Source organism: Aotus nancymaae, unplaced genomic scaffold, assembly GCF_030222135.1.
Source record: "Aotus nancymaae isolate 86718 unplaced genomic scaffold, 86718_ANA_hifiasm-v0.15.2.pri h1tg000138l, whole genome shotgun sequence".
In the NCBI taxonomy this organism is placed as follows: Eukaryota; Metazoa; Chordata; class Mammalia; order Primates; family Aotidae; genus Aotus; species Aotus nancymaae.
Genome location: NW_026988553.1, coordinates 3,650,847 through 3,665,500, shown reverse-complemented (window position 1 = coordinate 3,665,500; position 14,654 = coordinate 3,650,847). Strand labels below are relative to the sequence as shown.

The window sequence follows — 14,654 nt, the reverse complement described above, 5'->3', positions numbered from 1 at the left end:
CAGGGGGACGCAGGGCACGTCGCGCCGCCACGCCCCCCAGCTGCGAGTCCGCCAAGGGGGACGCAGGGCACGTCGCGCCGCCACGCCCCCCAGCTGCGAGCCCGCCAAGGGGGACGCAGGGCACGTCGCGCCGCCACGCCCCCCAGCTGCGAGTCCGCCAAGGGGGAAACGCAGGGCACGTCGCGCCGCCACGCCCCCCAGCTGCGAGTCCGCCAAGGGGGAAACGCAGGGCACGTCGCGCCGCCACGCCCGGAAGTGCTTGGGGCGGGGAACATGGCGGCGGCGGCGGCCGGCCTGGGCGGTGGTGGCGGCGGCGGCGCCGGCCCGGGATCCGAGGCCGGGGACTTCCTGGCCCGCTACCGGCTGGTATCGAACAAGCTGAAGAAGCGGTTTCTGCGGAAGCCGAACGTGGCGGAGGCCGGCGAGCAGTTCGGACAGCTGGGCCGTGAGCTGCGCGCCCAGGAGTGTCTGCCGTACGCGGCCTGGTGCCAGCTGGCGGTGGCGCGCTGCCAGCAGGCGCTCTTCCACGGGCCCGGGGAGGCGCTGGCCCTCACCGAGGCCGCCCGCCTCTTCCTGCGTCAGGAGCGCGACGCGCGCCAGCGCCTGGTCTGCCCCGCCGCCTACGGGGAGCCGCTGCAGGCCGCCGCCAGCGCCCTGGGCGCCGCGGTGCGCCTGCACCTGGAGCTGGGCCAGCCGGCCGCCGCCGCCGCCCTCTGCCTCGAGCTGGCCGCCGCCCTGCGCGACCTGGGCCAGCCGGCCGCCGCCGCCGGGCACTTCCAGCGCGCCGCCCAGCTCCAGCTGCCCCAGCTGCCCCTGGCCGCGATGCAGGCGCTCGGTGAGGCGGCCTCCTGCCAGCTGCTGGCGCGCGATTACACCGGCGCCCTGGCGCTCTTCACGCGCATGCAGCGCCTGGCGCGGGAGCACGGCAGCCACCCGGTGCAGCAGCCGCCGCCGCCGCCCCCGCCCCCGCCCCCGCCGGCGGGGCCGCAGTCCGGGCCGGGTACCGGGGCGACGCCCGCCCTACCGGCCGCGCTGCTCGCTCCAAACGCCGGCTCCGCGGCGCCCGCTCCCGCCGCCCTGGGCGCCTTGTCGGACCTGCTGGTCCGCTGCGAGGTGTCCCGCGTTCTGCTGCTGCTCCTGCTGCAACCGCCGCCCGCCAAGCTGCTGCCGGAGCACGCCCAGACCCTGGAGAAGTACTCCTGGGAGGCTTTTGACGGCCACGGGCAGGAGAGCAGCGGCCGGCTTCCCGAGGAGCTCTTTCTGCTGCTCCAGTCTTTGGTCATGGCTACGCACGAAAAGGACACGGAAGCCATCAAGTCGCTGCAGGTGGAGATGTGGCCGCTGTTGACTGCTGAGCAGAACCACCTCCTTCACCTCGTTCTGCAAGAAACCGTGTCCCCCTCGGGACAGGGGATCTGACCCGTCCCGTTCGCCCGATGGCTTTTTGCCCGGACGGGGAGGGGATCCCCATCGATCCCGTTGACCAGATGACTTTTTGCCTGTCAGCAAACCTCACGCATCCACCTTTGCGTCTGGGGAGACGTAAAAAAAAGACATACCGTCCCGGCCTCTGCGTTTTATGTCATGCCCGTGGCCGCCGTAGGAATCACCTGGTTGACTGAACGTTGCCGGCATTCCAAACGCCCGTTTCCGTAGCCGAGGGAGACCAACACGTTTTCATGGAACCCGAGTAGAGGACATGGCTCTCTTCCAAAAAGCCACGACACGAAAATGACAGTCCCTTTCGTCTCCTTCCTCCGCTTCTGCCACCCAACGCAGCCTCCTGCCTCCACCTTTGTTTCTTAGTGAGGATTTCGTTGTGCGGCGGCTCCCTGCCTCTAAACACCCGCCCTAGACGATTTCATCCTGCCCCTCATTTCTTCTTAACGTATTTCTGTGTCTTTGTAATGGCCAAATTTCTCCCGCCCCTCGTCCGCACGGTACGTCTTCATGGGAGTCATTTTATTCCTTCCAGCTTCCTTGTAACCACAGCCCTGAGTCCATGATAAAGCCTCTCTTGTACTCCTCATGTGTGGTTTTGCTGTCCCTCGTCTGTAAAATGTGACTCCGTTACCTACTTGTCAGGAGGCCAGAATTAGAAACCAGATGGTCCGATTTGTATTATTTTCCAATATGGTTGCAACACTTTGTATACAGACACTATGTGAACATTCTAGTTATTTCATATTCTTGCCAATGTTTGGTGTTTTGTGGTTTTAATTTGCAATTACCTAATGACTAAAGATAGTGACCGTACCCTCAATTTGTCAATAGAGTGATATTAAAATCTCCAACAGTGCTTGTAATTTTTCTAATATCTAAATAACCGCTTCAGCTTTCCTATGCCTTCTGTTTGTGTGGGTTCTATTTATATATCCTTTTAATCTCTCTGTGTCTTTATATTTAAAAATGTTTCTTATAGACAGCATATAGTTGAGTCTTGCTTTTGTATACAGTGTGATCGTCTTCACCTTTTAATTGAATTGCTTATTGACATTCAGTGTGGTTTTTGATATTGTTGAACTTAGACTTACGATTTTCATGTCATTTATGTTTGTCCTTAGGCTGTTTTTCCTCCGTTCCCCGTTTCTTGCCTTCTTTTGTGTTAATGCAACATTTTTTGGAATTCGGTATTTTCTACTAACCTTTTATCTACACTACTTTGATTTACTTTGGGTGGCTGCTCTGTGGATTACAGTGTGAAAAAACTCACAGCTTTTCCAAGTCTACTGATAGATAATATTTTACCACTTCATGTAAAGTGCAGGAACTCTGCTAATGTACAGTTATTTACTTCTATTCTTTTATCCTACAGTTGTCTTATGTATTATGTCCACATATGTTATTAAGCACACAATAAAAGGTTATTTTTACTCGATATACTCATGTGCATGAATATTAAACGCCAACTCTTTGCCTTTATCTTTTTAAAATTTCAGCTTTTAGATTCACGGTTGCATGTGCAGGTTGGTTTGTTATGTGGGTGTATTTCACGATGCTGAGGTTTGGGATACAGTTAATCCCATCACCCAAGTACTGAGCATAGTATGCAAAAGGCAATTTTTTTCAGCCCTTATCCCCCTTCTTCCCTTCCCCCTCTAGTAGTCTATTGTTCGCACCTTTGTGAGTATGTGTACCCAATATATAGTTCCCAGTTATAACTGAAAACATGAGGTATTTGGTTTTTTTGTTTCTGCATCAAATCCCTTATGATAATGGCTTTCAACTGCAAACATGTTGCTGCAAAGGACATACTTTTTTACAGCTGCATAGTATTCCACGGTGTATGTATATCACATTTTCTTTTTTTTTTTTTTTTGAGACAGAGTTTCGCTCTTGTTACCCAGGCTGGAGTGCAATGGCGCGATCTCGGCTCACCGCTACCTCCGCCTCCTGGGTTCAGGCAATTCTCCTGCCTCAGCCTCCCGAGTAGCTGGGATTACAGGCACGCGCCACCGTGCCCAGCTAATTTTTTGTATTTTTAGTAGAGACGGGGTTTCACCATGTTGACCAGGATGGTCTCGATCTCTTGACCTCGTGATCCGCCCGCCTCGGCCTCCCAAAGTGCTGGGATTACAGGCGTGAGCCACCGCGCCCGGCCCATCACATTTTCTTTATCCAGTCCACTGCTGATGAGCACCTAGGTTGGTTCCGTGTCTTTGCTGTTGGGAATAGTACTGCAGTGAACATAACGAGTGCCTGTTTTTTTTTGACAGAATGATTTATATTCGTTTGGGTATGTACACAGTCATGGCATTTCCGGGTCAAATGGTAGTTCTGTTTAAAGTTCCTTGAGAAATCTCCAAACTGCTCTCCACAGTAGATGAACTAACTTACATTCTCACTAACCAGCGCATAAGCATTCCCTTTTCTCTACAGCCTCACCAACGTCTGTTATTTTTTAACTTTTTAGCAGGAGCCATTCGAACCGGTGTGAGAGGGTATGTATTGTCATTTTGATTGACGTTTCTTCTGTTTAGTGCTGGGGAGCACTTTTTTTTCCCTGTCAGCTGCTTGTGTATCTTCTTTTGAGGACTGCCTGTTCATGTCCTTTGCCCACTTTTTACTGGGGTTATGTCTTTAGAGCGGTTATTTGTTGGTAAGCTTCCTGAAGCCTGCAGAACTGTGAGCCAAATAAACCTATTTTCTTTATACATTACCCAGTCTCAGGTATTCTTTTGAACAAACACAAAATGGACTAATACACTGTTGATAGCTTCTTTTGCTGTACAGAAGTTCTTTAGTTTAATCAGGTTCCACTTGTCCATTTTTTTGTAGCAATTGCTTTTTGGACTTAGTTATAAAATTATTTGCCAACTCTGATGTCCAGAAGGACATTTCCTATGTTGTCTTCTAAGAGTTTTATACTTTGAGGTCTTACATTTAAGTCTTTACTCCATCTCTAGTTAATTTTTATACATGGTAATAGGTAGGGGGTCCACTTTTATTCTTTTATGTATAGAAATCCAGTTATCCCAGCGCTGTTTATCAAATAGGGAGTCCTTTCCCCATTGCTTATTGTTACCAACCTCGTCAAAGAGCAGATGCTTGAGGGTGTGCAGCTTTATTTCTAGGTGTTCTGTTCTGTTCTATTGGTCTATATTTCTATTTTTGTACCAGTACCTTGCTGTTTTGATTACTGTACCCTCGTAGTTAGAAGTCAGGTAAAGTGATGGCTTCGACTTTGTTCTTTCTGCTTAGGATTGCTTTGGCTATTTGGCTTTTTTTTTTGAATTCACATGAATTTTAAAATAGTTTTTTCTAATTCTGTGTGAAAACTGATGTTGCTAGTTTTATAGAAATAGTGCTGACTCTGTAGATTCCTTTGGACAACACAGCCATTTTAACAATGTTGATTCTGGCCGGGTTGCGGTGGCTCACCCTTGTAATCCCAGCACTTTGGAAGGCTGATGCAGGTGGATCGTGAGGTCAGGAGTTCAAGAACAGCCTGGCCAAGATGGTGAATCCCTGTCTCTACTAAAAATACAAAAATTAGCCAGGCATAGTGATGGGCACCTGTAATACCAGCAACTCAGGAGGCTGAGACAGAGAATCACTTGAACCCGAGAGGCAGAGGTTGCAGTGAGCCGAGATCATGTCACTGCACTCCGGCCCAGGTGACAGAGTGAGACTCCATCTAAAAAAAAAAAAAAAAAAAAAACAAAACCACACACACACAAAAAAAAACCCAATGTTGATTCTTCCAACCCATGAGCATGAAATGTTTTTCCATTTGTTGTGTCATCTCTGATTTTTTAAAGAAGTGTTTTGTAGTTTCCTTCTAAAGAACTTTCACCTCCTTGGTTATACTATTCCTAAGGATTTTATTTTTGTGTGTGGCTATTGTAAATGGTATTGCTTTCTTGGTTTTGATCTTCAGCTTGGGCATTATTGGTGGTTAGAAATACTGCAGATTTTTGTATATCGATTTTATACTCTAAACTTGATAGCTTATGTATGAACCAATATCTCTTCAGACTACCAGGGTATCAGCTCAGGGTATTCATCTGTAGTCATCAATCCAAATTTATTCTGCATTTAATCTTAACTATATAAGAAAAATAATATGCTCAAAGCATTGTAAGAAAAAAAAAAAAACCACCACTCAAAAATACCATAGACAGCAGTTATCATTTGTAAATTAAGGAGAAATAAAGTACATCCCAGACAAGCAAAAGCTAACGAAATTCAGCACCACTAGACCAGCCCTACAAGGTATGCTTAAGGGAGTCCTAAAAATGAAAGCACAGGGATGATATCTACCGTCATTAAAACATAGGAATATATAAAACTCATTGATGGAACAAACACACAAATACGGAAGAGAAAATAATAAAATGTTACCACTATGGAAAACTACCAAACCACCATGACAAGCAACAAGAGTGAAAGAAATGAACAGAGAATATACAAAACAACCAGAAATCAATTGAAATTGACTTGACAGGAATAAGGCCTAACATATCCATAATAACCTTGAATGTAAATGGATTAAACTGTGCAGATAAAAGATATAAACTGACTGAATGAGTGAATGAACGTGACTACATTATATGTCGCCTAAAAGAAACTCATCTCACTTGTAAAGATACTTATAAACTGACTAGCTATGCTTATATAAGATTAAACAGACTTTAAGTCAGAAGCAGTAAAAACAGACAAAGAAGGGCATTATATAGTGATAAAGGGATCAATTCAGCAAGAGTTGATAATAATCAAACCATATATGCACCCAACACCAGAGTATCCAGATGTATAAATTAGATACTATTAGATCTGAAAATATTTCATCCAACAGCTACAGAATACACATTTCTCATAAGCACATGGAAGACTTTCCAGAATAGACCATAGGTTAAAGTACACGACAAGTGTTTTACAAATAAAAAAATATATATATATCAAGTGTCTTTAAATAAAATTAGAAATCATTTGTACAGTAACAAACTATGCAGAAATTAAAGAACATGCTCTTCAAGAACCATTGGGTCAATGAAGAAATTGCAATGAAAATTTGAAAAATGTATTGAAACAATTGAAAATTGAAATACAACGTATCAAAAATTATGGCATAGAACAAAGGCAGTGCTAAGAGGAAACTTTATAGCAATAAATACCTATATTTAAAAAGTAGAAACATTTCAAACAAACAATCCAGCGATTCACCTCAAAGAGCTAGGAAAGCAAGAACAAACCAACCTCAAAATTACTGAAAGAAGCTTAATGACAAAGATCAAAGCAGAACAAAACAAAATAGAGACTAAAAAAATTTACAAAGGTTCAATAAAACAACAGGTTGGTTTTTGAAAATATAAAAAAACAATTGGTAAACACCTAGCTAGACTAACAAAGACAACTGATATCAGAAAAAGACGAGAGATAATCAGACACTGTGATAAACAACTGTATGCAAAGAAACTGGAAAGCTGAGAGAAAATGAGTCGATTCCTGGGTGGATACAATCTATCAAAGTGTTATAAACAGCTATATGCAAAGAAACTGGAAAGCTCAGAGAAAATGAGTCAATTCCTGGATGGATACAATCTATCAAAATCGAATCAGGAAGAAATGGAAAATTTAAACAGATCAGTAATGAGTAGTGAGACTAAAACAGTAATAAAGTCTCTCAACAAATAAAAGTCCTGGACCAGATGGCATCATTGCTGAATTCTACCAAACATACAAAGAAGATTCCAAAAAAAGTGAAGAGGGAGGAATTATTCCTGACTTGCTCTATGAAGCCAGTATTACCTTGATACCAAAATCAGATGAAAGTAGATGCAAAAAATTCTCAACAAAATACTAGCAAGTTGAACCCAACAACACAAAAGAAGATAGTACACCATGGTCAAGTGGGATTTATACCAGGGATGCAGAGATGATTCTGCATATGCAAATCATTGAATGTCACGCATCACATCAAAAGAATGAGGGACAAAAAAACATATGATCATCTCGATGCAGAAAAAGCATTTGATAAAATTCAACATCCCTTCATGATTAAAAAAAAAAAAAAAAAAAACCACTCTCAACAAACTAGGCATAGAAGGAACTTACCTTAGCCTATGAAAAGCCAAATATGACAAACTCAAAGTTAGCATCACAGTGAATGGGGAAAAGTGGAAAGCCTTTCCTCAAAAAACTGGAACAAGACAAGGATGCCCACATTTACCACCCCTATTCAAATAGTACTGGAAGTCCGAGGTATAGCAGTCCTAGGCATAGCAGTCAGGCAAAAAAAAAGAAATGAAAAGTCCCCACATGGAAAAGAGGAAGCAATACGTTCCTCTTTGCAGATGATATGATGTTATATTTAGAAAAACCTAAAGACTTTACCAAAAACTAACTCTGTTAATAATTTCAGGAAGGTGTCAGGATACAAAATCAATGTACAAAAATCAGGAGCATTTCGGCCGGACATGGTGGCTCATGCCTGTAATCCCAGCACTTTGGGAGGCTGACGCGGGCAGAGTGTTTGAGGTCAGCAGTTAGAGACCAGCCTGGGCAAGATGGTGAAACCCCATCTCTACTGAAAATACAAAAATTAGCTGGGTTTGGTTGGGCACAGCTGTAATCCCAGCTACTTGGGTGGCTGAGGCAGGAGAATCACTTGAACCCAGGAGGCAGAGGCTGCAGTGAGCTGAGATGGCACCACTGCACTCCAGCCTGGGCAACAGAGACCCTGTCTTAAAAAAAAAAAAAAATCAGTAGCATTTCTATAGGTCAATAATGAGCTCGCTGAGAAATACACTGAGAAGTCAATCTGATGTATATACTGTCTCCAAAAAATGACCATACTATGCAAAGCCAACTACAGATTCAATGCAATTCCTAACAAAATGCCAATTTCATTTTTCACAGAAATAGATAAACAATCGTAAAATGTGTATTTAACCAAAAAAGACCCTGAATAGCCAAAGCAATTCCGAGCATAAAGAACAAAGCTGGAGGCTTCATACTAGGTGTCTTCAAAATATATCATAGGGCTATACTAGGTATATATGATATTTTATTCCAATATCATACTATTGGAATATAGTATGATATTGGAATAAAAACAGACACATAGCCCAATGGAGCAGAATACAGAACCCAGAAATAAATCCACATACAACTGATTTTCAACAAAGGGTCCAAGAACATACATTGGAGAAAGGCCATCTTCTTCAATAAGTGGTTCTGAGAAAACTGGGCAGCCGTACGCAGAAGGATGAAACTACACTCCTACCTATCACCATGTACAAAAATGAATTCAAGATGAAAATAAAGACAGATAAAAAACCAAAACCATGAAAGTTCTAGAAGAAAACAGGGGAATCATTTCTGGACATTGGTAGAGGCAAAGTTTTTATGGTCAAGACGTCAAAACCACAGAGAACAAAAATAAAAACAGACATAAAGAATATCTGTGGGAAGGTTATATGTGAGGGGGAGAAGGAGATGAAGAGAGGTTTTGTTAATGGATCCATATGTACAGTTAGAAGAAAGAAATAAGATCTAATGTTTAACAGCAGAGCAGAATGACTATACATTTCAAAATGACTAGGAGAGAGGACTTGAGATGTGCCCAACACACAGAAGCGGTGAATATTTGAGATGCCCTGACCTGATCGTTACAAAGTCTACCATGTAACAAAACATCACGTATACCCCATTAATATGGACAAATATTATGTATCAATAAAAGAAAAAGACAAAAAGAGGGTTGCTTAGATTTACCTTTTAATCATATATATGTGTAAACCCATCAAAATGTAGCCCTAGAGAGAAGGTGAAGAAGAAATGCTCTTAAATAGTATGTTATAAGCATTTGAAATTCTCTCAAAAATTTTAGGCATGTTGGAGCCTAGTTTTACTTGGAGCTTGAGTTCAAAGTACTCTTTGCTCTCCTTCTTCTAAAAGTGTTTTCAAAATGAATTTCCACAAGTTTATGTACTAGAAATGGGAACTCAGCGTCTAACTCCCTATTCCACCTCTTGCTGTAGCTATCATTGCCTTTTTTGTTTACAATGATCCCTGGAATTTAAAACTGACACAAGAACACAAAATCAAACACCGCATGTTCTCACTCATAGACGGGTGTTGAACAATGGGAACATATGGACACAGGGAGGGGAGCATTATACACTGCGGTCTGTTGGGGGGAAATAGGGGAGGGACAGCGGGGGGTGGGGAGTTGGGGAGAGAGAGCATGGGGAGAAATGCAGCACAGTTTACAATAGCAAAGACGTGGAACCAACCCAAATGCCCATCGATGATAGACTGGATGGGGAAAATGTGGCACATATACACCATGGAATATTATGCAGCCATCAAAAACGATGAGTTTGCGTCCTTTGTAGGGACGTGGATGAACCTGGAAACCATCATTCTCAGCAAACTGACACAACAACACAAAATCAAACACCACATGTTCTCACTCATAGGTGGGTGTCGAACAATGGGAACACATGGATACAGGGAGGGGAGCACTATACACGGGGGTCTGCTGAGGGGAAATAGGGGAGGGACAGTGGGGGGTGGGGAGTTGGGGAGAGAGAGCATGGGGAGAAATGCCACATATACGTGAAGGGGAGGAAGGCAGCAAATCACACTGACATGTATGCACCTATGCAACAATCTTGCATGTTCTTCACATGCACCCCAAAACCTAAAATGCAATAAGAAAAAAAAGAAATGTCTAGAATAGGCAAATCCATAGGCACAGAAAGTGGATTAGTGGTTTCCTGATGCTGGGGGTTGTAATGAAGATGGGTTGCAAATGGGTAAGAAAGATGCACCACCCAATAAATTTATAAAATCACTTTAAATACGTGAATTTTATGGCATGTAAATTATTCTAAATATAATATTTTTAAACTCTGAGCATCAAGAAAAAAAAGAGAACGTTTATCTCTTTGACAATTTATTAGGGATCATAGAGAGGTCATTAGGCTGTTTGCTGTTTTTGCTGTGGCGCTGGTGGTGGTGACGGTGAGGTTTGTGGTTTTCCCGTGAGAGCCGAGACTCAAGTAACCATTTGGTCTTTTAAAATAAAAATTTTTAAATCAATTAAAAAAGAATGTTGCTGGCTTGAAATTTGGAGTAGCCATAGAAGCAAAGACAAGTGGATGGATTTTTTAAATATTCAGGACGTAGAAGTGATAAGATTTTGTAGCGGTTAGCTATAGGGAGTGGCGAAAGGCCCAGACTGAGCATGCTTAAAGTTGAATTCCTGTTGTCCTCCTGAATAAAAATATAGCTAAACAAGGCAGACACCAGGTCCTGTACAATAGCCAGTCCTAAACCCACCCTTTGGCTCAGCAGAGGTCCAGCACAATTTTCTTCTCACTTTTCAAACTATTTTGGACATCATGAAGTCTCTCTCATCCAGAAGAACACTCACCTTTCCATCAGACACTCCTTCCCCAGAACCTACAGGTAAGAAGCAGGCTAGGTTTCTTTCAAGAGCCTCTTACCCTGTAAATTTTTACATATGGCAAGGGCAGGTGTATGTACAGCCCATATGAGCATGCGGGATGCTTAGTGTTATACAAAGGGGATCACAGTGGTGCCCAGCTGATGGATCTAGGTTCAGTTTGGCTCCGAGCAGGAAGAGACTCTTCCCAACAAAGAGGTTTATTAATCCCGGGGTCCCCCTCCCAGCGCCTGGAGTCAGAAAATACAGCTGCCAGAAACATTGCAGACAGAGAGTGATCCGTTTGACTGATTTTGGTGCTGTTCCCAGGGTTGACAAGCAGAAATACAGAACTAATCATGGTTCCTGATACAGACGCCAGAAAAAGGAAGTGATCTGCTCCAGTCCAAGCTTCCAAGAAATAAAAAAAAGTAGGTGGAGTACGCTAAACAAGCCCCCAGCCTCAACCACCCCGGTGAACATTCCCTGGTTGTAGAGAGAAGTGAAATTTGCAACCCAGAACAGAAATCTCGCTGTGTGAGCGGGAGAATTGGGGGTGGAAACATTTAATGAATTACAATTTTTAACCCACTTTTAGACAGCATCCTTGGATAAACATCCTTTTCAGTAATAAGAATCCAAATCATTTCTGGCCCTTTTCCTGGAAGTGCTGTCAAGTTACAGGAACACCCATGAGAGGTCCTTTTCTGGGCACGGAGCCCAGGACTCAAAGGGAGGAGGCTCTAGAGAACATCTGGTCTGCTCGATATAGAGAGAAGCCAGCACTTCATGTGTGTTTGTGTGCATGGGTTTCTCCTATGCTGACTCATAGCATCGAAGCCTCTCTGGAAACTCCCCCACCCTCCTGGCCAGCCAGTGGATACACACCCCTTTGGCCCCTCCTCGGTTCGAATGTCAGGTCAGGAGGAAGGAGGAAAAGTAATTTAAGAGCTGCACTTAAGCATCTAGAATTTTCTATGTTACCTCTTGAGAGAAGACACTGGCTCCAGGTCTGACTCAGTTCGCGACAAGCTAGACTCTCTTCTGAAAGCACCACCATTACTTGAGTTTTTGGATAAAATTGAGAAAAGAGTCTAAAAGTGTCGTGGACTTTACAGGAGGCGGGAGGCTGACAACTGGCAGTCAACACCAAGATGTCAGGCCTGAGGCCGAGCACGCGAGTGGACCCTGAGATCGAGCTATTTGTGAAGGTAAGTTTTCCAGGTATAAGAACGGCATGAAGAATACATTAGTTTTTGACACTGCAGTGTCCACTGGACTGCAGTGTCAAAGACTAATGTATTCTTCTTTAAAAATTCTCCACACTTGGGCTAGAGACAGGAGAGAATGTGGTGGTTGTTTTTCCTACTCTGAGTTCTGGAAGAATGCCTGGGTGTGTTCTCAATGGCTTTGTCTGTCCATCTGTAGAATGAAGGAGCATGACAAGATGATCCTTAAGGGCTCTCCAAGTCTCAAAATCTGTGTTTTATGAGATAGGTTTTGGAAGGCCTGACTGGGCGGAGGACAGGACCGAGAACGGCCTGAGAACCCCATTCCTACACGTAGCCCAGGCAGAACTTTCTAAACTTGTACAATGAACAGACATCACAGCAGGGTCACGTGGATCCTGTGGGAGAAAAACAGGAGTGTCTGTGTGCCTGTTATGTGAGGAGGGGTACATTTTAGAATGCTCTGAAACCACATGCGCGTGTCCATGGGGAGTGCATTTCCAATATTCTCCTACTTTGGGGGCTGCAGATATAAATAACCTTTTAAATTTTGGTATATATTTAAGATATGATAGAAAAACAGTATTAAGTTATAATTTCATGGAGGTTTCTTTTGTTTTTTTTTTTTTTTAACATGTGTTAACTTTTCAGAAAAGCACTTTGGAAAACCCCTAAATCAAAAGAAAGGAACATGTGTTTCCAAAATAGCTCATCAAGAAAGAAAAATTTATGTGGGTTATTCCCAGTAGAAATTAAATAGGTTACTCAATCCGTGCTTATATTCACTGTTCAGCTTTTCCGTCTATTTGAAAATTGGACTGTTGGAAGTACTCAGGGCAATAAGAACAGTAACAAACTCATCTTGTGCCTGGCTCTTTTCTAAACCCTTTACATAATGTCACCTTAGCCGTAACAACTTAGGAAATATGTCGTTATTAATAGTACATGTATAGTACCTTGCCTCTAAAACTATACAGCTTCCTGATGACTTACAAAGACACAAAATAAGATACGCGTCCCAAATGCTAAGTTAAACACACACACCGAGGACATCATCGAACCTTGAATTCCTGCAGTGCTGTTAAGTGCTAAACTATTGGGCATAAGAGCTACTTGTATCTCGGGATGGTAGCAAATGACATAACTGCAATTCCCTAAGGGGCTTTTTACGTTGACTCATTCCAAATCACAAGTAATGTCTCTTCACAGGGTAACCAAAGTGTTGCCTTGGTCTGAACTGTTAATTCGACGCAATTAGACCCTTTAAATCCACTGTGTTTATCTTCACAGACTGTTCACATGTGAGTGGTAATCTGGATAGGAAACTTTGGCGAGTCACACGTGGATGAGAACATGTGGAATTAAAAAATAACTTTCAGTTTAAAGTAACCAAGGGTTTATTGAGTACTTACTATGTGGTAGGCACTGTGCTAAGTGGTTTGTTATTACTCCTCTTTTATGAATACAGAAATTAAAGCAAAGAGCAGTTAAGTAACTTTGTCCAGGGTCAGAGAGCTAGTGAATGGCACAATTAGAACTGCAATCTTTTAAAATAGATAACGTCTAATATTATTCAATTGTTTTCAGTAGCGTGGACCTTTTAGTAAAGTATTCCAGAATTTTATCCAGATGGAGTACTTTCGATGTAAGCTTAGCTAATGACACTGGTACACATTACAGATTTTCGGGAAGCACCTTGAATATTATCTGGTCCAGGTTTTTGTTTTGTTTTAAGCTGCATGACACAGATCTCTAGAACTTTCATGAAAGATACTGGGAGGGGAAATAGGGATTGAGAAGGAGTAAAACTGCTAATGAGTAATTTTTAAAAGGCATTGCTACAAGAGATTAAGCATTCTCCTGTCACAATTAAGAATCTATATCACATGGATGAACCTGGAAACCATCATTCTCAGCAAACTGACACAAGAACACAAAATCAAACACCGCATGTTCTCACTCATAGGCGGGTGTTGAACAATGAGAACACATGGACACAGGGAGGGGAGCACTATACACTGGGGTCTGTTGGGGGGAAATAGGGGAGGGACTGTGGCAGGTGGGGAGTTGGGGAGGGATAGCATGGGGAGAAATGCCAGATATAGGTGAAGAGGAGGAAGGCAGCAAATCACACTGCCACGTGTGCACCTATGCAACAGTCTTGCATGTTCTTCACATGTACCCCAAAACCTAAAATGCAATAAAAAAAAAAATCGACAAAACCGTTCAATGAGAGAAGGCAGTATTTAAGAGTATGGTGTATGGAGTATGTAGTCCTGAATTTGCAAAGTCAAAGTGTCTTATAGGTATTATAAATTGTAAGTCACACTTGGACATGGCATATAATCCTTTTTGCATGTTGTTGAATTTAGTTTGCTAGTATTTTGTTCAAAAACAATAATTATCTGAAAAGATGTAGAAAAACCATTCAGGAAAATGCAACACTTTGATGAAAAAAATCACTCAACAAACTACCAAAAGATGAGGTTATGGAGAGTTACTCTGAATGAGCATTGAGTTTCTTTTTA

The 14,654-nt window shown here is 43.2% G+C and overlaps 2 protein-coding genes across 2 annotated transcripts in view; both read left to right on the top strand.

The window, feature by feature from the left end:
- The first annotated feature begins 273 nt into the window (after positions 1-273).
- LOC135272846 (40-kDa huntingtin-associated protein) lies at positions 274-2,878 on the top strand. Its single transcript, XM_064371556.1, has one exon. The coding sequence runs from the start codon at positions 274-276 to the stop codon at positions 1,417-1,419; it is 1,146 nt and encodes a 381-aa protein (XP_064227626.1). The 3' UTR covers positions 1,420-2,878.
- An 8,783-nt stretch (positions 2,879-11,661) lies between these two features.
- CLIC2 (chloride intracellular channel 2) overlaps positions 11,662-14,654 on the top strand; it is a 59,510-nt gene continuing 56,517 nt past the window's right edge. Inside the window, exon 1 of the mRNA XM_064371488.1 lies at positions 11,662-12,108. Coding sequence (XP_064227558.1) covers positions 12,052-12,108 — 57 coding nt within the window. The 5' untranslated portion in view covers positions 11,662-12,051. The remainder of the gene's footprint in view (positions 12,109-14,654) is intronic.

What these genes read in the sequence shown, in the direction of transcription:
- LOC135272846 (XM_064371556.1), top strand. Translation starts at nt 274, where the DNA reads ATGGCGGCGGCGGCGGCCGGCCTGGGCGGTGGTGGCGGCGGCGGCGCC.